The sequence below is a fragment of the Syngnathus acus genome, chromosome 21 (assembly GCF_901709675.1).
Source record: "Syngnathus acus chromosome 21, fSynAcu1.2, whole genome shotgun sequence".
Taxonomy (NCBI): domain Eukaryota; kingdom Metazoa; phylum Chordata; class Actinopteri; order Syngnathiformes; family Syngnathidae; genus Syngnathus; species Syngnathus acus.
The window spans coordinates 4509465-4534581 of NC_051105.1; the positions used below are offsets into that span (position 1 = coordinate 4509465).

The window sequence follows — 25117 nt, forward strand, 5'->3', positions numbered from 1 at the left end:
CACTTCTTCACCCGAGATAAAAAGAAACAAAAGTCAGAGAAGGGAGCTGGAGGAAGTCCAGAAAAACAAACAATCAAAAAAAAAAAGAACGTTGTTGCTTTTGTTATATCACAAGTCCATAAGAGGAAGAGAAGCGAAGCTGGGGCCTGAAGGTAATGGCGAGCTTTGCAGGAAGGCCTCCATGCACAGACACAGTGGTTGCAAATAAATTTGTTAAAGCCGGAGAGGGGGTCAGGACGAGTGGGGTGTCGAGGTGTGCCCCCAGTGCTCGCCGGTACCCCCCTATGCCCCCCCCCCAACCCACCCGTCCTTAACTCTGCCACTTTAATTGGCACTAAAGTCCTCAGTGTGTGCCGGGCCCTCAGACAGACATCCACATGTGTTTGTACGGTCCCTGGGATGTGATCTGTGCCTGGAGTGGACTGAGCCACTGGCCCCGCAGAAGTCCTGCCTGTTGGGCGAAAAGTAAAAGGTGACTTCATTGGTATTTCATTACCGCTTCGCTGGAAAAGTGGTTTGTTTTGGCAGCTGGTCTTTTGTGACAATTTTCTCGCTCCCCCTCCTCCCTTTTTGTTAAAAAAGTCTTCCTCCGACTGTTCCTCACCCCAAAAAAACATTCACACTCACCGACTCCCCCCTTTTCTCTCTCGGTGTTTGTGTTTAGTTTTAGCTGCGAGTGTCACGGCCCTTTCACAGGCTCAGTCTTGTGTGTGAGAGCCCATTACGGGCCATCAGGCCAGAGGTGCGGGAGGAGGGGGGTTAAAGGTGGGAAGGGGCGCCCCGCTGGGGTCAGAGTCCCAGAGCTTCGGCGTGTTTCCTTGCCTTGAGTCGAAGGTCGGCGATGCTGGAGTTCTTGCTGTTGCTTTTGGCGGCCGCTGCCACCGCCGCCGCCGCTGAGGCCGAGTCGGCCAGCGAGGCGATTGGTAGTCCGAAAGGAGGGGGCGGGAACATCAGGTAGGGCGCATGGGCGGCCAAGTGCGGGTGCAGGTGGGGGTGGGAGTGGGCGACGCCGTCCAGTTGAAGTTGCGCTTGAACCTGTGAGAGCAAAATCAAAAATATGTTGCAGGTCATCACCATAGCTTCTCGGTTGCAGGTGTCTATCTCAGGGCTGTCTAGACTTTTCCTCCACGGGCTGAATCGTTGCCATTTTGAATTCTTTTCAACTTGCTTTTATTCATTAAATGAAAGGGATAAAGAAAATGGTTTAGCATTTTGGTGTGGCTGACACAATTAAAATGTAATGTCAAATGTTACTGCCTCAAAGATTTTCTTATTGCTTTTTTTTTTGTCAGTGATTCCCAAAATGACTCAATCAAACTTCTCTTGCTATCACAAATATACACGTGCGCACACACACATATGCATGTGCACACGTACACACGTTCACACATGAAATTGCATCGTCCAGAATCAAAGTCTTTCTTGGGCCCAGAACACATTTGCTTAATTCAGTCCGCCGTTATACTCTTGGAAGTATGCTGTCTTGTTTTGCTGATTATGTATTCAATTGCATAAATAAACTATTTTTTCGCACTCACATATTTGGAGTTATAAATATTTATCCAGACATATTCCTGAGTCAAAAGCAGCGGAGGATTGGGGGCGGGGAAGAGGCCATAAGGAGTATAGCATATCCCTTTTCACAATCTGGGCAATTATTTCCTAAAAGAAGGAGGTGAAAATGAAGCATGTGCTGACTTCAGAAGAAGACGACGCTGCCATTTCTTATGCGTCTCAAACGGTATATGAACAAGTGGGAAACTATTTTGTGCATTGCTTTTCCAACCCAAATAAAAGCTTTAACTTGACCGCAAATACTGTCTTTTTTTTAAGATGATTCTTTTCGCTTAAAATGCAGAAAATCTAAATGGAAGTTGCACCCTGTTACCAGTTAGAGTTGCTTAGCGCCTCAAGGCCAAACAAACATCATGACGATTGATTAAAAAGTACAATAAGTCACTTTGTTGGAGGGAGGCAGCACAACTTAAACAAAAAACAGGTGGGCCAACTGTCTGATGAAAAACGAAACACAAGAAACGTGTTTTTCTCGAGGTTTGGGTCAAAACAAAAATTTCATGAGATTCTTTCCATTAAACAGTGACAAAATGCGCATTGATCTTGAGTCATTGTTTTATTAATCGAACGGTGGATCGCTTTTATTACAGCTATGGTGCAGAGCGTAAAAGTGTGACGATAACCAGAGAGCTGCTTGTGACAATCAGTAATTGAAACGTTCCATGTAGTGGATCCATAACATGACAACAACGAAGATAAACAACAATAACCACCAAAAGTAAAAACATATGTATGTAATTAGCTTTGACGTCAAGCAGTAATTCTACTAAATCAACAATAAGTTGGTCATAATCCTAAAAAAACTGCCCATTTTTGAGGCAACCAGAACAAATGGAAAAGTCGACCTTTGACACGGGACCCTCTTTTGCCTTGTGGTGCCAACCAAAATTAGAATTCCGACCATGCTTCAAATACGCTCAAGTGAAGTGAAAACAAAAGGAGAGCCTTATCCGCCAATACGCTTTCAGCAATGTATTGAATAAGACAGTCAACCACTGAATGCTGGGGGCGAGTGTATGTTTATGATGCCCCTCCCCCCCTTGAGCCAAAAGATTTCGAAACTTACTGTCGATATATCTTTGCCATCTGTTAGGCTGGATGGATTTTTTTACCGACTAGGGGGATGTGGTGGGGGTGCGGATGAAAGATTTTTCTGGTAGACGTGTCTGATTTGTTACCCGGAAAAAGGCATTTGAATGCACATTGAAATTGTTTTGATTGAGGGGAGGGGCGAGGGTGCTATGGCTGCTTCAGGTGGATGCCTAGGGCTATGGCTATCGCCCGTCACCCCCCCTGCCCGTCCCCTTTACACGCCACTCCAAGCACACAATGAAAACACTTGCAATGAGCATGGAGAAAAGCTCAACTAAATGTGTGGGAGATGGTCAACAGAACTGACTTACAAGGCCACGCCCCCTTAAAGGCTCACGTCAACATCAGTGTGTGTGTGTAGGGGGGGTGAGAGAGAGACTTTCAGCCTGACTATGCTTTATAAAACCAGTTTGTTTTTTGACATTCTCTTTTATTATGTTTATATAGAATACTGTGTTTTTTCTTTACCATTTTTCTTGGCAACTGGGACGCATTAATGGTATTTCAATTCATTTCAATGGGTATGATTAGTTTGAATTATGAGCTTGGTCACGGAATTTAACAGTAAATCAACATCCAAAGTGAGCGACTACACTAATGCTCCTGTTCCACTGAGGGGCAAACATTTGCGATTGCTGGCCAAGGCAGCAAAATGCGTATTCACGTCATGGTTTGTTCAAGGTTGCAAATGTTCGCCAAACGTTCACCAACAGTTTGAGTGTTTTTTCTGAAGAGAACAGGCCAACATTTGCGACATTAAACGAACCCTAAGTCTTGCAGGTTTAACCGTCACTACACATTGCCTGTGTGCTTTATGTGTTACGATTAGCCCGTAACAGATTAATTGGGATAAAATGTTAACATCGAGTTGATGTCTTGTGGATTGTGTTAAACCTGCAAAGTGCAAACCCACTCCATGTGTTTTATATACTCCAGCTTAGACTGTGTCTGGCGAGCATCTCTCAGCATGCAGGCCTCACACTCCTCCTGCCAGTTCAAGCTCGATAAGCGTCATTTCGCTTTTCACCCCCTCCCCTGCTTTCATCGTCTCTTTCATGTGCTCACGCCTGCCGCCCCATTGGCCTAATTAGACCGCCGCGTGTCACAACATAGCGGGCGAGAGGGCTGAGAGAAAGTGAAACAGAGGGAGAGCGGTAAATGGAGGAGGATGAAGTCCGCTGTCGATGAGGCCGTGAAATCGTTACACACAAAAGGGTTAAACTTTACTTCATCCATTGCTTGACATACATCAATCTCTACTTTTTTATGTTTTATTGTTGATATTTTCTTATGTCCTAAAACGTTTTGGACCTGCACATACTGCCTTTGCAATAATATGTTCGTAATCCAGTTATCACATTTTTCCTTTTTGCCATCAGTGATATATCACCTTTGTAGCCACACTACAGTCAAATCGTCAAATCCATTTTCTGTTCTACGGTTATCATCACCATTTTCTCTTTGCAATCACTGGTTTTGTGCAAACTCCGTTTTATTAATAGTGTTATCTTGGCTTCATATGTTGAGTTGAGTTGAGCTGCTGAGTTTAATTTGTTTGACCAAGGCATAATAGAGAATTTAAAAAAATAATTGGCTTTATAAAGTGTGATTACTATACATTGGAACAGTATTCGTGAGCTGTGCCTTGAAGTGCCTAGTAACTGACGTCAGGAACATAAACAATTAGTCTCTCAGCATGGAGACGTGAGTTGTGGCCTCGGTAGGTGCTTGCAAGTGTTCTCATTTTTTATTTGTGCCGTCAAACGTTTGTCCTGTGTTTTTATTTTTTCACGTTACTCAAGCGGCGCCATACCTAAACTACAATTTTGGCCGGAGAAAGTACATTTGATTCCCTATTTTATGGTCACCATCAAACTTCTTCGCTTTTGTCAGTACGCTGATACGACCCCTGCGCACTGCGGGTTTCCTACCTCTGCTATTCGGTGCATTACAAGAGCAAGAACTGTTTTGGAGGACAATGGTATGTTTGGACGGTGGGGACAATTACATTTAGTTCCAGGCTAAGTTAATTGAACTTGAGGGTGGTGTCTGTAGTGTTGATTTGATTGGATGACTACCCCCACATTTTATGTGCGCTCCACCTTAATTTAGTCAATTAATCTTAACCACTACAGAGGTTACGGGACTTGAACCTTTTAATTCCAAGACCTACACACACCTAATTCTTGTATCTTTAGGTGGGAATTATACTATCATCCCCCTTGCACCCCAAAAAGACCCTTACTGGCGGGTTGTATGTGCCTACCTGTTGGAAGGGCATCCGAAGGGCCCCCATGTTGACGTAGGGCGCCACCCTGCAGGCGTCCAGGTGACTGCCGCTGCCCAAGATGACCCCTGGAGAGAAGGGAAAGATGTCTGTCAGACAGCCAGACAGTTGTTGTTATGTGAGATAGGAGGCACTTTTTTGGAATATTTTTGAATTGATCAAACAAAAAGCATCATTTAAAAAAGCATATTGAAAAAGCCACCTTTACCTTTGTGCATCTGGTTTTCTTGTTTTCGACATTTTGCTCTTCTGTTTTGGAACCAAACCTGCAATTGGTGAAAAGAAATCACTGTTAGATAGCAAAAATAAAATGACCCACATGATGGTGATTTTTTTTTCTTGTCAGTGAAAGAAAAAAGCATTCCATAAGAGCATTTGAACTGCCCCACCGTGCAATTATTAAAACCTCAGAAAGCCGCCAAAACATGCATGAAGCTTTCATCATTCCATTATATTTTTTTATAAATTTAGTACATGCACTATGGTGGAAAAAATACTAGATGTAGAAAAATAATATACCGAAATACTTTATTGAATGTAATCATTAAAAGTAATGTATTACATTATTAAAAGCCAGACACACTTTCTCACGCTAGGAAAAAAGGTATCCATGCTTTTGCCTAATGTTGTGTACACATACACGTGAATATTTGAAATGATAAAGTATCAAGCCCTCGTTGCAAATTGTGTAAGGTTAACGAAATAAAACTGTTTATATTCAAACATTCGTGCATCGTTTTTTTGTAATGTAGTAAAAATCATTCTTGGTAGAAATATCTTCCACTGTGCAGTTTTGACAATATTTTCAAATGAAAGGAAATGAAATTCAGAAGTGAAATAGCGTTTTTGCAGTTTGCTGGTTGCTCTTATGTGTGACTGTAGGCGATATTTAATCAGCACCAACCTAATTTGTCCTCATGAATAATCTTAACTAGCCCCGCCCCCTCGGACCCCCGCACTGACGATCATTACACCGATGAGGAAATAACGACCGCCTCAAAAGATGATAATGACAGAATCGAACAACGGTTCGGTCGATACGTTTTTGGAGAGGGAACAGTCGGAAGTGAAGTGGAAAACGGTCAATTCAATTCAGATTATAATTGTTATGATGCATATGATCCTTCCGTGTCGGGTCGGAGTTGCACGGTGTAGTGCGAGCTATAAGGCTGCAGACAGTTATTTCTTCATTAAGGACCACTCAATGATATGCCATAATCTCATTCCCGCTTTGATTTTTTCCCTTTCAGTGTGTATATTCCAGACAGTGAATAATGACATTTAATTTAGCACAGCCCAACATATTCGCGCTAAGTGCATTAGTGGCTGCCTTTCATAACTTTCAATTATATCCAATGACAGCTGCTGCTCTTACAGAAAAACAACAAAAAGTGCACCGAAGAACATGACAAGAATTGCATTTGTTTATTTTTGTCTGTTTTTTTTAAAGGGACGAAAAGCCCCCCGCCCCTCAAAAAAACCTGCGCACTTAATCGTGCATGTCTTTGGCAAGTTATTTATACGCAGAATAATACTGTACAGTGGTGTGGCAGGTAGGCCATGCGTGCTCACGCCCCATTCATGCAAACTTGTTTTATTTTACTCAATGCGAAACTCAAGAAATATATTATAAGCAACACTGTTTTCATTTTGCCATCGGTCCATGCTTTTGTAAGTTTAGCGTGTGGTTTGTAAAACGAAATATACACAATAGTGTACGCTGAGTCTGACCCAAGGGTTTTAATAAATATAATAAAGATAAGAATGTATTACACGTACCATCATTTATAGAAATACGTCATGCTCCATTTATGTGCGTACGTGCACCCAAAACAGCAATATTTTTAAGCTAAACGACGGATTTGCTTTGACGAATCACCGAAATCTGCATATGAAGATATTTTATCAAATGACGTCACCTATTATGTTCTCGTTTTCTTTCTAAACATTGAAAATATATATTTTGTTTTGTTCTGTCTAGAGCCCTTTCGCGTTGTGCGCAATTTTTAAGACTAAAGAAATCTCCCAACAATATTTAGCGGTCTTTTATTTTATTTATTTTTTATAAATTTAGAAGCACTTTATAATACTGACCCTTAATTGTACTGTGTACAATAACGAAAGCCCGGGCATTGCTCAATAGGTTTGTCTTTCGGATATTGGCCCTGGCTGAAATTAGTTTTCCTCTTCTTTTTGCTAGAAAGCGTGGGCCCTCCCGCAGTCCGCCCCCCACGTATGCTCCTCACCCATGCACGTACCTGCACGCGGGCCTCAGAGAGCCCGAGGCGCTGGCTGAGCTCCTCGCGCATGAAGGCGTCGGGGTAGTGCGTCTCGTCGAAGAGGCGCTCTAGCTCGTTGAGTTGCTCCAGCGTGAAGTTGGTGCGACTCCTGCGCTGCTTCAGTTTGCCCTGCGCGTCTTCGTCCTCCGACTTCACCTCCTCCTTCTTGTCCTTGCTGCACTCGTAGATGCCTGCGTGCACGTCCCAAACGAGCACAATCAACGCAAAGGTGATACACACTCTCCACACACACGCTTTGTTGCATGCCCCACCATGCAGCCGATGAAAGGGTGAAACTAAATATGACAATGATATTGCCAAACACACTTTTCGCAGTGTTCATCACAATTACAATTGCCATTTTCCCATTATATTTGTATTTAAATATTTGATTAATTGGGTTTTACTGCTATATTCTGTATAATAACCTTTTGGGGCATTCATCAATGGCAATCCAAAATTCTGAATCAGAAATGATTTATTGTGTTTTGGAACTGGCTTTTGAAATGACAATTTATCATACTAATTTTCATCCTCGAAAATATTTTTGCTGCAGCAATTGGGCTACAGTGTGTATAAATATGTATCCGCTTGTGTATTTTGTATTTTTATTGCAGCTTTGTACAACTCAAATAGGGACTAATTACTGTTCGTGCGTTTCGTTATGTTGCTCAAGTGTAGTCCTACATGTCAACTTTTAATTGAAACGAGGACCACTTAATACGTGCAAAAACTGACTAATAAACTGAAATAATGTCAAATAACATACAAATATAATTATTTATTAGTTATATATGCGTAATTTCAAAAAACATAAATATACAACGTGCAGTTGTAGTTGGACATAATATTATTTTACAACTTAAATGTTTAAAAAATACAGGAGAAATTAATGCAATTGGGTTGCAATGTTGAATTTAGTCTGTTTTCTCTTTATTGCAATAACATGCAATGGGAATAACATTTGTCCGTTTCAGGGGATTTTATCAACAAATTCGAGTAATAAAAAAAAACTTTTAACTCAATTATGACAGGTTCCAAATATGGAAATTATATTAATTCATATCGTAATTATTAATTGAGTTTAAAAAATATTACTTAGTATAATTATCGCGTCTGCCATCACAAATTTAGCGATTCTTTTTTGCGAGGTTTGGTAGCGCCCTTTCGGGCATCCAATAATTTTTGGAGGGGTGCTCGAATGAGACGGTTACCTTCGGCGGGTCGCGTGACGTGGAAGTCCTTGAGCTTGTCCTTGTCCAGCTCTGCATGCTCCTTGTAGACGTGCAACGGGCAGTGGGCGCCCTCGCTAAAATCGTGCTCGGCGGGGCTGCCCAGCTCCCGCGGCCGGGCCAAGCCGGACGTCTCCAGAACCTCCCGGTATGTGATGGCCTCTTTGCTGCTCTCTTTGCTCTTCGCCTCGAACGACTTAGACACGAACGCTGTCAGCTCTTCCATGACTCTCCCTTCCTTTTTTTTAAGCCCCCCTCTGACCCCTCTGCTCCTCCCGGGGGTTTATAGAAATGCGAATAAAGTCGTAAAAATAATGAAAATAAAAATAAAAATAAAAAAAATAAAAATCCACGCGGTGTGAGCGCTCCGTGCTGCCTCGCAGTCAAGTAGAATGAGAAAGTGGGAGTGGAAGGAGTGGAGGTGAGATCACTCCTGCTGTTGTGAGTGTGTTTTGGAGAGCCGACTATTTATACCACCTCAAGACCACCCCCCTCCTTCTTACACACACACACACACACACACACACACACACACACACACACACACACACACACACACACACACACACACACACACACACACACACACACACACTTCTCTGCGTCTGGTGCAATTAAAGGCCTTAGCTCCACTCCACGCACAATTCAACTTTCAGCAAGCCACCCCTCCCCTCTCTTGCTTTTTATTTCTTTATTTCCTTTTTTAACTCCACTAATCAATGATGAACTGATGGAAGCGCTTAAATGGATTAAAGAAAAGGGAGGGTGGGATCGTTAAAAATGCCCACCGTGGCTCTAGTCATGCAACATAATTACACCTATATACACCCACCCCCCCACCCCAAAAAATTAAGCGAGGGATTACCCCTTTGTTTTATTTTTTTAGGACTATTAAACATCTCTATTTTAAAATTATTGGGCTACTGTACTACCGTTGTTACCTTATTTTTTATTGACGTGTTTGTTACTACTGTTTATATTCATATATTCATTTTATTCATCTGACTGAACTAATTATGACCTAACCTTCTGTTTTACTTTTCTTTGTGTCTTTTTTATCTTTTGCATAATTTGGAAAGTCATTTATTATTATTATTTTATCATTCTGAATGTCAGATTCCTACACTAAAATGTTTTTTTGTTTTTTTTAAGACGACCCAAAGTCAAATTGACCCAACTTGGGTGAATGTATACATCCTAAAAACTGCTGAGTTAAAAAGTAGACAGATTGGTTGTGTTTTTGCAAAAACAACCCAAAGTTGGGTCAAATTGACGCATTAACCTGGTTTGGTCCAACCGAGCAGTTTTACGGGTATATAATGTCGCCTGTATGCTATAATAATTTGCGGTTGCAAGTGTGGGATAGAGATCAATATATATATCAGCAGTGTATTGAATATATATGGGTGCGGTGGATGGCGAGAGGCTGCGGAGGGGGGGGGGGGGGGGGGGGGGTATAATGTTGCGTCAATGTACCCACATAACAAGTGAGCGCATCAAGGCTTTTTAACGGGGCTTCCATCAGACGGTCGGCACGCGAACACTAAAAAGGCCGGCTAAGGCGCGCGATCCCCCGGGAAAGGCGGCCCGCCAGCAGCGCGCAGGCTCCATCCAGCGACTTCTCTCTCCTTTAACAGCGCCTCGCTGCTGTCTAATGACGCGCTTGGATGTCTCTCCATTTATCAGACAGTACACACACGCGCGCGCACATGCACGACAACAGCGCTTTTTTTTCCTCCTGCTGTTTATAAACCCTCTCAAAGGCACGCCAGCTTGTCGCCGTCACGTCAGAAGCAAAGACCCAATAAAAAAGGCGTTTCCTAATCATTAAAATAAACGTTCACGGTGTTAAGTAAGATGAGTTTTAATTCATAATATAATGTATTTATATTTTTTAGATTTAAAAACATGCATATAAATTCTAATGCCGTACTCTATAATTCAATCAACCAAGGCCTGCAGCCAGTGCACGTTTGACTGAACTGTTCTTACACCCTTAAGAATGCTGGGTAACCGACCCAGGAAGTTGGGTCAATTTGAAGAAAAAAAAAAAATATTGGGTTATTTTGTAAAATATATAGATTGTTTTGTGCAAGACAACTCAACTTTCTGGGTCCGTCCAATGTTTAACCCAAATAGGGTTGTTTTTAACCCAACATTTATATGTTTTATATGTAAATATTCATTCACCCATGACAGGTTGCTTTGATGATGCACGCCCTATATAATAATATTATTATTATTTACTCATTCGTTATAATTGCTCCCTCTTAATGCACAATATGACGATATGGTATTTACGTATAATTAAATATAAAATCATACTTTATTCATCACATGGCATTAATGTAACGGTCTGATTTTTTGTCTTCATATAATATCAATTTTACAAATTCATAGTGAATTATTATCTCGAGAATTGTTTAGAATAATGGAGGCAGCCAATAATATCAACATAGACACTGCAAAACTCAATGTTACCATTTATCAACCTTTTTGTAGTGTAAAAGCACTCAGCAAAAAGATATATACTATAATTCTTTAGCCAGTTAGTCTCGGTGATGAGCTGACTAGTCTTGTCATCTCCTCATCCTCCATTTACTCATCTGTAGAAGAGCTGAGGAATCCCTCGTTGTACCAGCATGTGACGGCTTCTTAATGTTCTCCAAGCGTCACGCACTCTTCAATGAGTGTGCTCAAGAGAAATAGAAAGACAGAGAGAGAGACTGGAACTCAGGGGTGGACACCCTATGGCACATGCGCATTTGTATCGTCCGTGAGAAGGTTTAAACCAGCCTGTGGTTCAGTTGGAAAAAACTACCTATATGGATGAGCTCAAATAAATTAGCAATATTACAATAATTAGAAACATTCAGAAGTCGCCACTCTAAGTCACATGAATTAGCAGCACATACAAATAGGGCATACAACCAATACTCATGGGCATATATTCTCTTTGCTTTGCTGGAATAATGTCTTTTACTAGAGTTTAGTTGACGATCTCGGCTTCTTCTTCTTCCTCATTCAAACTTCTCTGCATACTGTAAAAACTCATTTAAAAAAAATGAAATGACCTCTTAAAAATTGGCAACATACTGTATTTGGGCGGAAACGATGAACCGTGATATAGTGAGGGAACACTAAAAAAAATCAGCGTGCGTGCGGATTAGTATTGCTGCCGCTGACCTCACAGCATAGAGACGATTATTAGCATGTGTACGACATTAGCATTAAACTGTTGGAGGTGCTTTAAAGCTGCAGCGGTAGTTGTTGATATATTTCATTTTTACACATTTGTGTCCAAATGCTCCTCATGTACACTTCAGCTGTACAGTACTGTGAGCTATACCTTCAGCTGACAATATATTTCCATATTTGTCGACACATTTGAGCGTTCGCTGTCATTAACGACTGTTGCGAAACCTCAGGCCGGTCTGTAGGGATCTTGTGCAACATTTATACCTTTAGTTTTGAAAGCATGGAAGGCTGTGTGTGTTCAAAAGCCTCCTCCGTTGAAACAAAGCTTCCTTCACCAAGAACGACAAAAATGTAAGCAACTCGGATGTTTTAAGAACGAGCCCGTGTCGAATCGTTGTGTATACTTTGTAGCCACGGGGCACTGCGATGTCAGGGGGGGGGGAAAGAAAGCATGAAATTGACATTGCCTTCTTAAATTGGGGCTGGATTTGCAAGGAAAACACAGTAATCCACATTGCGTTCAAAATCAACCCCATTCTACTTGTATCTTGCTCTCTCCCCTAACAAGTTACATCCCCACATTAATTGGCCGTTATCTTTTAAATGATCGAAAGTAGGTGTGCAGAATCTGGCACGTGGGACATGCAGGGCACAAAAGAACATTTGATCCGGTCCAGCATGCATTTCTAAAACACAACCTCATAAAAAAACATTTGAAATACAAATGCTCATATGACATAATGTTTGAAAAAGAAATACATATTTTTCTTCTTAAATTTTGCATGGATCTCAGAGAGAATAAATGCTTAAATGGGCTCTGATAAGGAAAAGGTCGACAGCGTTGTGGTGAAGGGTGAAAGGCTCCGCAGGGGGAAAAGCAACAATTGCTACAAATCAATAGTGTGAAAATAATTCATGGCTGATCACATGGTGTTTTAGCTCCTGATTTGCAGTAGAAATCCCTGTTTTGTTTGGCTCCCAGAGGGCAACATGAAAGAGAGTTGGGGTAGTGGGGCACACGGGGAGGGAGGGGGGGGGATAAATAATAATAGGAGGACATTGATCATTTTTGGGAGGGGTGTGTCGAGACAGCTGTACCAAGACACACACACACACACACACACGTGTGTGTATATATACATTATTTAGACTGGCTTGTGTGCATTTTCTTGCAGCAAGTTGGCGTCAGCGCCCCCACGGGAGTGGTGGCGATGACCCTGAATGTGGAACAAACCCTAGTTTGAACAGTCGGTCACAGCTTGTAATTAATTTGGCCAACACCAAGATGGATCGGGTTCCCTCCTGGCAGGGGGAGACAACCCGCAGACGTGTTAACAACGTCTTCAGAGAGCAATGAGGCCCATTTGCAGTAAGTGTCTTGCTTTGTATGTCGGGCCATAAGGGGGGAGTCCCTCTGGTGTCGGCCAGCGGAGGCTTTTTAATGGAGTGATGCTACGCTGTCTCAATCGCACTATTACAAGCTGGTCCACTGAGAGAGTTCATAGAAGAGACTCTCCCGCATGTTGCATGCTTGAGACTATGTCGTTTGAATGAACGGAATAACACAAAGACCAAGTGAGGGGTGTGAGGAATGCAAAAAGAAAAGCAAAGGACAGCGTGAGGATAACAAAAGGCCTCCTGGAAGGCAGCACAGTGGGACGTGGGTTGCAGTCTTGCATCATAAAAAGATGATTCTGGAATCATATTTTGACTTTGGCCTTCCTCCAAATGTATCTAATGTAGTATCACCGTCTTTTTTTTTTAAATCTGTACATTAAGACTTTGTGGTGTATGTTAGGTCCATTGAAGGCTAAACTAAAATAAATGTTCCGGATGAACACAACAACAACCTTACCGAAGCCCAAATCTTTATAGACTTCTGTATCTTCTTCATTGATTACGCTCTTACAGTTTAAGCATTGATGACTCAATATTCTTAGATTAAAAAACAAACAAAAAACAAATGTGCATCATTCAAGACCAAATTATTACTCCCATCCGTCTGTCTATTCATCCGTATGTCCGTCCATTCGTCCATCCAACATCTATCACTTAGAAATATTTTTCATGTTTCTTTAAGTATTGTACAGCATCTTTAAAAACTTGAGAAATGGTGGGCATTGGTTCGTTGATTTTATACTAATCTAAATTGGTGGAGAATGAAGAGAGGTAGGGGAAGGGGTGGGGGGCATAGCGCCTATCAAGATGATAGTGTCCTCAACGGCTGCAAGCTAAAATCTGATTCCCTGTCGAAGATGTAAAGAAGGTACCGTACATTCACGTGTACTACTGACACATGTCATATGAAATATAGCATGCTAACACATTAGCTGTGACATTTCTGATCTTTTGATTACATCTGCCCTCTCATCCCCCACTCACTCGGTCATGTGACGCGCATGTGTAATCAGCACGTATTAGTCGTCGATTTTTTTTTTATGTGAAAGAGCCAACAGTAAAAAGCCCGCAGCCATTCTCCTTGCCTCCAAAGTTGTTTTTCCCGAGAAAATTAAACGATTGACTAATGGTATAAATGCCATTAATTAGCAGCAGCAGTTGGCCAAACAGTCGTCTCTGCCTGCCGCTAATAAGAAATCAATTAGCAAATGAATTGGTCATTAAGTGAAGAGCTCATCTTGGCCTGGGCTTTTTTTTTTTTTTTAATGATTTTTTTTTTTTCTATCTAATGCCTGTGATGGCGGCTAATTGCGTGTGTCATATGGCGCTGGAAGCTTTCAGCATGCCTAATGAAGCGTCATTAGATCATCACTGGCACTCTTGGAAGATTCGCAAGGAAAAACCTGCTTGCCAATTATTTTTAATTGCCACACAGAGCACAAACAAGCGAGCACCCTCCGCACCTTGCCGGCCCAACACCGCGTCTTCTCCACGACTTCATTTGGTAGCGATTAGAGCGCCGCGGCCGGGCTGGGCTTGTTTTTAAAGAGCCCATCATCTCAAATGGCGAAGCTCGTTGTCACTGTATTTTTTGTCTGGCTTTGATGCAGGGGGATAGAGAACACGGTCTTTTTTTTGTCTTGTCCGTGCCATTTTTGTGCCATTGTAAACAGAGTAGACACTGCACGCAATATCACAAATGGCGTGTGACATTGTCATATCCTGTTTAAACAATGTATGTTCAATTCATGTTTTTCCTGTTTCGTTATTTAGTCTTAAGATGCTATATAGTACGCGTTTTGTTTAAACAGCAAAGCATTTTTTCCCAAGATAGTATCAACATACGAGTTTTTAATCAACATCGAAGACAATTTGGTCTTGAATGGGGGTAAATACATTTAATGTCTGTGTTTTTGTGAAGATAACTTTTAATCTTTTCTGTTTCCGCTTTGTAGACTCTTTTGTCAAAATGACCGAAATCATCCAAACCATTTTTGGGGCAATTTTCCTCCTGTTAAAAGATAGCCACTAACTAAAGAATTCTGTGTGGTTATGAATGTTTATGTTAAGAGGAGTTTTCTTTTTTAGGAGGGAGAAACAATTGTTAGAGAGCATCCCTTCTGGGCATGAATATTACCAAAATGGACAAAAAGCTTGACATGAACGTCATTGTTGTCCTCTAATAAGATTGAGGCTCCTTCTCACATAACACGTGTTTCCAATCTGACCCAGGATAACTGTCATATGATGAAAAGAAAATTGCTCGGAACTGTCAATCCCACTGATGAGTTCTGACATTTTCCGCCTACCCCCGTTCCAAACGTGGGGTCTTTTCCTCCTGATTGTGGTGCCGCCATGGCAAACAAACACAATACGCTCGCCTCAGCCAAGGACCAAGTTTTACAAATAGAACAAAAGAACCAAATTCAATTGTTGCCAGAACAATCGCTTGGATAGCGCAAAGTGTTTGTTAAGACAGCTGCCATCCAATCGGATTTCTTCTTTTCGGCCGGAAAAATGCACACTTTGAGACAGTAGCCAAGCGAGCTGGCAAAGTTGCACAGGTGGTGCGGCCAAGGCTCCCGATGTGCAGGCCTGCCAAACGCTTCGTCCCAGGTGCAAAAAGAGGGCCGGGCCTTTTGAGTTTGACGGCGGCTGCAAACGGCGCTCCAGATGTCCATCAATATTTAGCAGTCAACAAAGCGCCGGGAGGGGCGGCGACGCAGCAGCTGACGACTGCTGAACTGGTGACTCTTACTTTAAGTGCCACAATAAAGTGGGCCACTGTGACACTTCGCTACCGACGGATAGTTATAGCTTTCGGTTTTATTTTAAACAGTCACTGTGTTGGGCTCAGCTGAAATATGTGTCGATATGGGCAAAAGTACTTCATAACAATCTTAATACTTATTTGTTTCTTGACGCAATGAAATGATTCTTGTCTTGTGTCTATGACCGAATCTGACGTGTGCTATGGGATGACCTGCCCATCCATCAATTTCCTATAACACTTGTCCCCACAGTGGCGGCACAGTAGGGCATTGGTTATCATGTCCGCCTGACAGTTTAGAGTTCGATTCCACCCCCGGCCCTGCCTGTGTGGAGTTTGCATGTTCTCCCCGTGCCTCCATGGGTTTCTCCAGGCACTCCGGTTTCCTCCTACTTCCCAAAAACATGCATGGTAGGCTGATTGAGCACTCCAAATTGCCCGTAGGTGTGAATGCGAGTGCGGATGGTTGTTCGTCTCCGTGCGATTGGCTGGCAATCGGTTCAGGGTGTCCCCTACACCTGCCCGATCATTGCTGGGAACCTGATCAAATTTGCTACACCCCCAGGAAGACGCAGAAAAAGTCAGTTAATTGTTCAGAAAATTAACTTGAAAATTAATCAGGTCTAAATAATAATTCGATTTTATTTTTAAAAATAGTACCATTATTTTCCATTTCCAATTTCGCGGATTACCTGCAATGCCGCCGAGGACCACTAGAGGGCCGCGAACCACCGGTTGACAATCCCTGTTTTAGAGTATTCCAGACGTATGGAGCAGAAAATTAAAAAGAAGGGATTTGAAACAGAGGTTTGTAAAATTGCTGGACTGGAGTGTGTGTCTGGTGGTCCTTTCAATTCTTCATTCTTGTTTAAAAGCAAGCTCCCTGACTATGATAGAGTTCGCATTACAATGTTGGATGGTCACATTATGACTGGTGGTCTAATTAATTTGTTTAGGACTATTCATACAGTTCAAGGCATCGTAAAAAGATCTGTCAGCTAGTTAAACCTATGAAGATAATACATTTGAATTTTATTTATTTTACTGTGCCAAAAAAAAAAGAAGAATTTAACTCAACTCTTCGACAGCTGATGGATTGAAGTCAAGAGAGCAGTGACTTCACTTGAGCATGTGCACACATGTGCTTGCAGCGCCCTCAAATCGCATTAGAAGAAGTCTAATTGAGGTTTATGATGCCGAGGAGAGCATATGCTCTCTGGGCCAATTGAATCATTACAAGAGCGCTCAGACAAGGGTGAAGAGCTGCCAGAACCGCTGCGCCATCCCTCCATTATTCACTCCGGTGGTGCGGCATGTAGGGCTCGGTTCTCAGACGCCGGACCCCGCGGTGAGACGCTCCTTGACCGCCCTTGATGCATAGAGACGGCAGGGGAAAGTGAAGAGGACAGGCGCAAAGACAGCCCCTCACACTTAAAAAGGCAAACAGACATTTTATTTTATAAGCTTTCCACCGCCACCGTCGGTCGCACTTGATGAAATTTGCATGACACGTCAAAAAGGCCGCAAGAGGCTCTTTGGTGCCTGAAAAATACATCAGTCGCCATCTTTTGTGAGATGGAATAAAAATACACTTTACACACACACTCACTTGCGTTAGCGTGTGCAAACAAAAAGGCCGCAGTCGACATGGCGGCGGCGCAAAAAGCGGGTCGCGCGCCCCTCGCTGTCATGTCTCATCGCCATGATTTAAATGAATGAGAATGGATGGTGCCTTCTACCAAATGCTGTTAGGGGCCCACTTGCTTTATTTAATGAAGGCGCTGTGGTGGCAGGCAGGTGTCGGTGGCAGATTTTCCCTCAAACGGGGTCATAGAATTCACAAATTAAGTTAACATAACACTTGTCAGGGGGGGTCACTGGCACGGGTCCACTTGGGTTTCGCCTCCAGATGTCCTAGTTCTGGATGCTTTTCTAGGATGCTTGTCTTTTGTGGCTCAAGATTATGACAGCATCCCTCCGCTTTGCTCGATTAGACTCCACAGTCTCCACTTTGCTGCAGAACTCCATTTTCTTCTAAAATATGTCTAATAGGCCGTCATTCTTCTCTTGTTTTTTATCAGTGTTTCCAATCTATATAACATTTATTATTCCTAGTGTCAATGGCAACTGAAAGTGTGATTAATTAAAACGTGGCTTATTTTAATTGTTTTTAAATTTAACACAAAATAAGATTTCACTTATTTTCATTGGAAAAAAATATTTTATGTGTTGAAATTTAAAATTCTAATTTTTAATGTGCTGCATTAACTATTTTTCACATTTGTGTTCAATTTAAAAACATAAAATATTGTTACGAGCAGTTTTTCCCTTACCGATTATATCAAATCAAAAGAAGGAATGACGCACGATTGTTTCTCATTTTGGCTGACACGTTCAATGTGGTGCATTTTTTGCCATTTCTCATGGAATTATTTTAAAATTGTAAACCTATCATCCTAATGACCCTAATCCGCTTATATTGAAGAAAATGCCCTTTTTATCAACACGCAATTGAGTTGAGTTACCATTCCGATTCCTTGTCCAGGTCCATTTGGCTGTGTTCCTCACCTAGTACTTTCTATCCTGGAAGCCAAAATAAATATTGCAAAAGACCAAAAGAAGGTGCAAAAGAGGTGCTGATTCTCAGAGGTACACAACCCAATTGCAGGCCTTTTTAAACACGCCTGCGGGTTCGGCTTCAGCCGCTAAAAGCATCCAAGCGTTATTTCCGAGCCTTAAATAAGTGATGCGTGAGTGTTGTAGCTGGCAAAGGCGTCAGCAGCAATCCCGACCATTTTCTTTTTTTTTTCTTTGCATTAACAATCCTAATTTATTTGACTGAAGCTGGGGCGGCGCACTTTAAGAAGAATGCAAGCGTTTTAAAATCGCCTAAACGGGTGTGCAAGCAGGCTGTCACGCTCATTTACGGCCTCCGCCATCCGCCGACCCACCGGCGGCGTAAACTGTTAGCAGCCGTTAGCAGCGCTAAAAGGCATTACTAATGGAAATTGAGAATGAACGGCATTAAAAAAAAGCTCAAAGCGGGCTTATATGCAGAAGTACGTGGTCCATTACCTTCGTTTACCTTGGCTTTTATTCAGCGGCTGACAGCAGTAAACAACTGTGAAAAGATCTTTACACATAGGTGAAACTGATTGTGACGACTGCTATCAAAAAAAGCACACTTCCAGGGCGAGGGAACTATTTAAAGTGACGCTTTATGGGGTTTATTGCGAAAAATGACAGCAGTTCTGATGGAATTGAGGAGAGCGGCATTGCTTATTCATGGGGAGTTACTCTGATGGATATGTACAGTGAGTCAATCATAAACACCTCTCATCCGCTAATCAGGAGGCAGCGTTGGGCCGGGGATGCCTGCGAGCGGGACTGCGGGACTGACAAATCTAATGATCGACAAATAATGGGAAGAAAAACAACAACGCTCGCAAGTCGAAATGAGACTTTCCAGACAAGTTGTGCTGAGTTTTTTTTGGGGGGGGGAGGGGTTGCACCTTCCTCAGCTACGTCCATTTCCATAAACGCTGCCGGCTGTCTCACCTCCACCAGGAACGCCGCCCGGCTAAATGCCTCGGCTTCTCATTTGGCTCCCCTTTCTCTCTTTCGCTCCCAAATGTTCATTATCAGCATGGCGGCTCGCCCGGGAGAGGAAAAGAGTAGAGAGCTGAGATCATTGACAGCTTGATGTGATGGAAGTCAATTGAACTAACAGGTTTTTGTGTTTTTAGATTCTAAATGGGACACTTGTGTCGGCTGTTCTTGGCTCACACACACACACACACACACACACTGTAGGCTGTAATGAGCAGGTTATGCAAAGGCACAGGCGGCTCAAATCTGTGGTTATAATCCAAATCTCTCCACCTCGTTTCCGTGTGCAGGGAATCATTCCATAAAATACGACTTTATTGATTAACACTCGCCCTGGCTCAAATGATCTTGTTTTACATGATTAGCCGCTCAACAGGAGGTTATTAGTTCAGTACCTCCTTCTCGGTCCCTAAACTCCAATCTTTTAGCAGTTTACAACCTTCGGGGCTTGTTTGGACTTTTCCAGCGTCAAGCACTTCTGCAGGCAGGTAGGATGCGCCCGCCTGTCAAAAATGTCTGGCAGCGACACATCTGGCGACCCATCTGGAAGTCAATTCACACGTCGAATAGCACGCGACCTGGATCGGGTACTGTAGGCAGATGAGTGTCAGCAAGGCAAGCGATGCTCCACTTTACACAGAGGAAACTTCACAATCTATAAGAAATTGACTTTTGTTTGTAAAGTTCCGACATTTTTCAGATATGTGAACTCACCACGTAGTTTTGTTTGGAAAATTCGACCATCTGTAAGATTCTAAGAGGTGAATGTTGCGGAAGTAACAGTCGCCTCTCTCCACTACAAATAAAACATAGCAGACATCACACACTCATGTTAGCCATACTCACACTTTTCTGTAAAACGTTGCTGGTGTGCCACATGTCAGCGATGATATAAAGACACCATCCCCCAAAAAATGTCAGTGGGAAAAGAGGATGGTGTCCGTCTCAGCCTCCAGCACTTTCATCTGATGGCTGCTCTTTGCTGTGTTATGGAGGTGCCAGCTGTCACATGACATGAACGATCTGACAGAGGCCATGATGGCGCTCAGGCTTAAAACAAAAGAGGACAAGCCCATCCTGCTTTTCCTATGTGTGGCCAAGTAAGTGTGGGAGGGCGCTTACTTCCTGTGTGTGTCAGGAATCGAAAAAGAAGTAGGAGCTGTGATCATTGCCTTCCGATGAATGCCCAAATCATGTTTTTTGTGAGATCGTCTCACAGCTGTGTGCAGAGGGTGGGGCCAATGAGCAGATAAAAAGTTGTCGACGGGAGGTGGAGCTTGTCTTTACGACTTGAGTGACTTCAGCCCATCAATAAAAACATTTTTAAGCATGGAGACAACAAATTATGCTGTACGCAGTGTGGATGTGGCTCATGGGAGAATTCAGAGCAGCTTTGCTTACCTATTGACATTGACATGACAGACTGTTGCACAAATTGTCTTTTTTGTAAATTGCACTTCTGCATGGCTGTCGCTTGAAATTGGCTCAGGCTCTTTGCCCAGCATAGCTGGTCATACCATGGTCTGGGAAACTTGCTATATAAATAAGTCCCCGCTGTTACAGTCTATCAAAAATAGGCAGCTCAAAGATTTACTTTATTTCATTTCACACTTAAGGCAGGTAGGCAAATGCTCCAAACATGCGTGGTGTGACACGAGAAGAGCTTATTGATGGTAGAGCGGTAAGATAAAAACAGATGGGAGCAGGAGATAATGAGGTGTTTTGATGTGACGTTCTAGATAAAGCGTTCAAACACACAAAGTCACCCCGTGCAGTGAGATCAACACACATACACAAACGCACACTCTCGTGCACTTAATAGAGGGCTCTGGCCTTGTCAGTCACATCTTCCTCTCTATTTTCTAACTTGACCTGTTGAACTACTGAGAAGCTCATAGTTGTGGCTATTCCAATATGAACTATGTTTAGCAGAAAAGCTAATAAAGGCATAAATCATCTTTTGTATGAATAATCTTAGTTTTATGACCTTGAATTTCAATTGGGGTTTAAAATTAAATTAAATTCTGTCTCGCTCTCATATATACTACATACATATACTTACATTCTTTGTTATTAATATTTAATTCTATTCGTCTTTGTGAAGACACTATGTTAAGGATTCCTCATAACACCAATCAACAATGATTTGAAAAGGTAGAAAACAGATAAATGTCAATATGCAAAACTTCATTCATGTAAATCTCTGCAAGTGTTAACATTTTCATATGCTCACTTCTGCAATGTTTCTAGGAAATCACAATGTCTTATCACTGGTCAAGTCAAATCAAGTTTATTTGTATAGCCCTAAATCACAAGCAGTCTCAAAGGGCTTCACATAGACAAAAAATTGACAATTATTCTCAAAGCATCCCCTGATCCTAAGCTCCCAAAAGGGCAAGGAAAAACTCAAAAAAAATATAGTGACTCAACAGAAATATAGTCAGCTCACCTCAAATGAATACCTCCTTTTCCTTCAGGAAATAAAAACAAGTGGCTGTAATTAACTGTAAAAACAATGAAAGCCTCTTTCCTTTTAATTTGATATCGAAACTTTGATGCTCATTGTGCTGAGCTGAGCCCTCGTTTTGAAGTTCTTGCGTGAAAATTGCGGTCGGCTTTGAGTCGAACCATCTTTTATTTTAAAGCGAAAGATAATGACGGAAGAGGATGCGGGATGGGAGAGCGGGCGATCTCAGAGGGAACGACGAGAGGCCGGCTCGGATGACTGCTGATGAGCGAATGCAAAACACATGATCACTGATACAGCAGTCAGGTTGTTTCAAAGTAAAATGTAGCGATAAAGGGACATAATCATTGTCAGTCCAAGAAAATATCACATTACTGCTAATTCAAAGAAATAATAATCCTCTGTTTTGCCCTTAGAGAGTGCATAAAATGAACAATTTGTTCATTATTGTGGTTGTAGTCAGTATAGGTGAGAGCTGTTTCTATTATTTTTGCAGGTAGAAAGCAGATGTAGAGAAAGGAAGGAAGGAAGGAAGGAAGGAAGGAAGTAGGGCAGTAGAATATGAAAGCTTAAGGCGGTCGAGGGTCTTGGCATGATAACAAAGGCACAACATATTGTCACCAAGGGGGAACACAGTTTGATGACATACAGTACTGGGTAAGCAGTCTATAAAAGGAAAAATGATATAAACGAAACAGGAAGTTTGAATCTCAGAAAATGGTCAATCGATGGAAAATGATGTTTGTTTATATGTGCATCCACCTGCTGAATGGCTTGTCGAGCCACACTCATAATCGCTCATTTTGAGTGATGGCGGAACTGTGGTTGATGTGGAACAGGCCTCCTAGTTTTATTCACGACTCTCGAGAGATCAAGTACACGCAGTACAAAACTCGGTCAGCATGTTTCAAATTTGTAGTTGACAAACCAAAAACGTACACACTTAGATCAGGGGGTCACCACATGAGTATCACGTGGATCGGTTCTAAAAAATAACATGCAAGTAATCATTTGAAAATGTAAACACTGTCAAAGATTTATTAAAAAATATAAATATATGATGCTTTTTGATAATGATTTACATGAATGCTTTTTGGAACGTCTGAAGTCATGCAAGGCCATATATGACAAGAAGCGCCCAGTTAACATTTGTCAATCGTAGTTAAATTTGAATTCTTAAGCACGTGTGATAAAGGCATATTGTTATGGTTACTAAATTTAAATTGTAACAGTGCTTATCTTATTTTTACACTTATATAACAGTTTAAAGAAAAGGTTGACTTACCTCATACTGGGAAGTACCTCTGTTTTAATATAACTTTACGTTGCAATCCTGTGATCATAATGATGATCGGCACGACAGAAACGGATACATAGCTTTATTAGAAGGGTTAATTTATTTTTATACTTCAAAGTGCTCTCAAGTTGAGTTGTATCATGGTGACAGGTAGACCATGGAACAGGGTAAAAATTAATTATATGTAGTGTGTGCATGCATGTGTGCTTACGTGCATCTACGTAATAAAAAAAGAGGGAGGTAGCAGTGTGTTGGTGGAATAAATCAGACCCAGCTGATGTGTGTTTACCTTGCCAGCCCTCGGGGGACTGCGGGTAATTGAGCATGAGCAGATAAGCAGTAGAAAAGCCATTTACCGCACATACAAGGTGCTGCTGGCCTTTGAGGTAACAAAGCGTGAAGACAGCCAACGTGTTGCGCACAGCGGCAAGAGACATTATGTCGTTTGAGTGACTCTATGCTGAGTGATGATACACGTGTGGCCTCATAAAACATTCATAAAAACATCCTCAATTGAGTAGTTGAGCCAGTTCTGCTGATGCATAAATCAAGCGCTTCTTCATTCCAGCTTGCGGCCGCTGCAACCTGCAGAACATCAAAATGTTATTTAAGTCGGGCTAACTGACATTCAAAGGGGGGAAGGGCTGCACCATTTATCTCAACTAGTTCATTGATTTCATTCATATCTCCATTCACCGCAGCAGATGACTCGTGCATTAAAAGCCACAAGGGGGGCCTCAATCTATCCATCAATAGGAATCAGTAGGGTTACATTAGCAACCGTATGCAGCCAGATTTCTATTATAAACCCTCAATTATTCCAAGACACGAGCAAATAAGATGATATACCATTGCAAAACAGATTCAACCTGTGTTCAACAGATGTGTTCAACCTGTAATATTCATATTCTTATCTCAAGGTGTGGAGTTTACATGTTCTCCCCCTTTGTTTGCATACATCTTCTCGAGCTACTGCGGCTTTCTCCCACATTGTTCATGAGTGTAATTGTGAGTGTCCAGGGTGGACCCAGCCCCTCAACCACAATCAGCAGAGTTAGTCATCATCTCTCAGTGCTCGACCCAAATGAGAACAAGCGTCAAACACTACGTCAAAAAACAAGTACCGTAATTTTCGGACTATAAGTCGCGGTTTTTTTTCATAGTTTGGGTGGGGGGGCGACTTATACTCAGGAGCGACTTATATACATATATATGTTTCTTTTCACTTTTTTGGGCATTTTATGGCTGGTGCGACTTATACTCCGGTGCGACTTATAGTCCGAAAATTACGGTATCCAAAAAGAACATGTTTCATAATTTTGTGAAATCTTTCAATTTAATGTTGCTCCTTTTTATTTCATCCATTTCAAGCATACATACCATACGGCTGTTATGGTTGTTCAGTGTGGCCTGTACTCTGAATGATCCATAGTCAAATTGCCCATTATAACAAGGCACGATGTCACCTCTGTACGGAATATTCATATGTTGTAAAAAGCTCAGAGCGTGTAAACAACTTGAAGATAAAGCAAAACGCGTTTTAACTCTATTTACCGTATGTTGTAACGACACCATTAAAAAGATACATACTGTGCATATAGCACACAATTGGCACACCATACTGTGTGTGTGTATGCATGCGTGTGTGTGCATTCCCGCTCTTGTAATGGCGTCATGAAAATTCATGATGAGAGCATGTTAAGTGCATTAGTCAGTCTCCCGAGTTCCAGCACATGAATAAAACCAACAAGGCGCGCAGGAAGGAGGAAAAAACATGGAAATTCATTTTGAAGCCTAATTATTTTTGGACTTGACAGCCTGGCCTGTGTGTGCGTCTTTGTGTGTTTGTGTGCGTGCGTGCGTGCGTGTGTGTGTGTGCGTGCATATGCTATGCGTGCAGGTCGTCAGTGGTG

At 42.0% G+C, this 25117-nt stretch overlaps 1 protein-coding gene across 2 annotated transcripts; it reads right to left on the reverse strand.

Moving 5' to 3' along the window:
* Positions 1 to 253: 253 nt before the first annotated feature.
* Positions 254 to 8902, reverse strand: shox (short stature homeobox). 2 transcript variants are annotated; one of them, XM_037239768.1, is made up of 6 exons: positions 8448 to 8902; positions 7213 to 7424; positions 5163 to 5220; positions 4934 to 5022; positions 823 to 1035; positions 254 to 451 (listed from the first exon to the last, which is right to left on the reverse strand). In XM_037239768.1, exons 1-6 carry the CDS (start codon positions 8689 to 8691, stop codon positions 362 to 364), a joined length of 906 nt encoding a protein of 301 aa, XP_037095663.1. In that variant the 5' UTR covers positions 8692 to 8902; the 3' UTR covers positions 254 to 361. The 2 variants fall into 2 exon arrangements, with proteins under 2 accessions (XP_037095663.1, XP_037095662.1); XM_037239767.1 differs by having other exon boundaries at positions 4934 to 5043.
* Between the last annotated feature and the right edge of the window lie 16215 nt (positions 8903 to 25117).

Excerpts from the sequence above, each read along its gene's own strand:
- shox (XM_037239767.1), bottom strand. The coding sequence starts at position 8,691 with ATGGAAGAGCTGACAGCGTTCGTGTCTAAGTCGTTCGAGGCGAAGAGC. Across the intron at positions 7,425-8,447 it reads CGTCACGCGACCCGCCGAAG|GCATCTACGAGTGCAGCAAG; the intron begins GTAACCGTCTCA and ends ACGTGCACGCAG. Across the intron at positions 452-822 it reads TCGCCGACCTTCGACTCAAG|GCAGGACTTCTGCGGGGCCA; the intron begins GCAAGGAAACAC and ends TTCGCCCAACAG.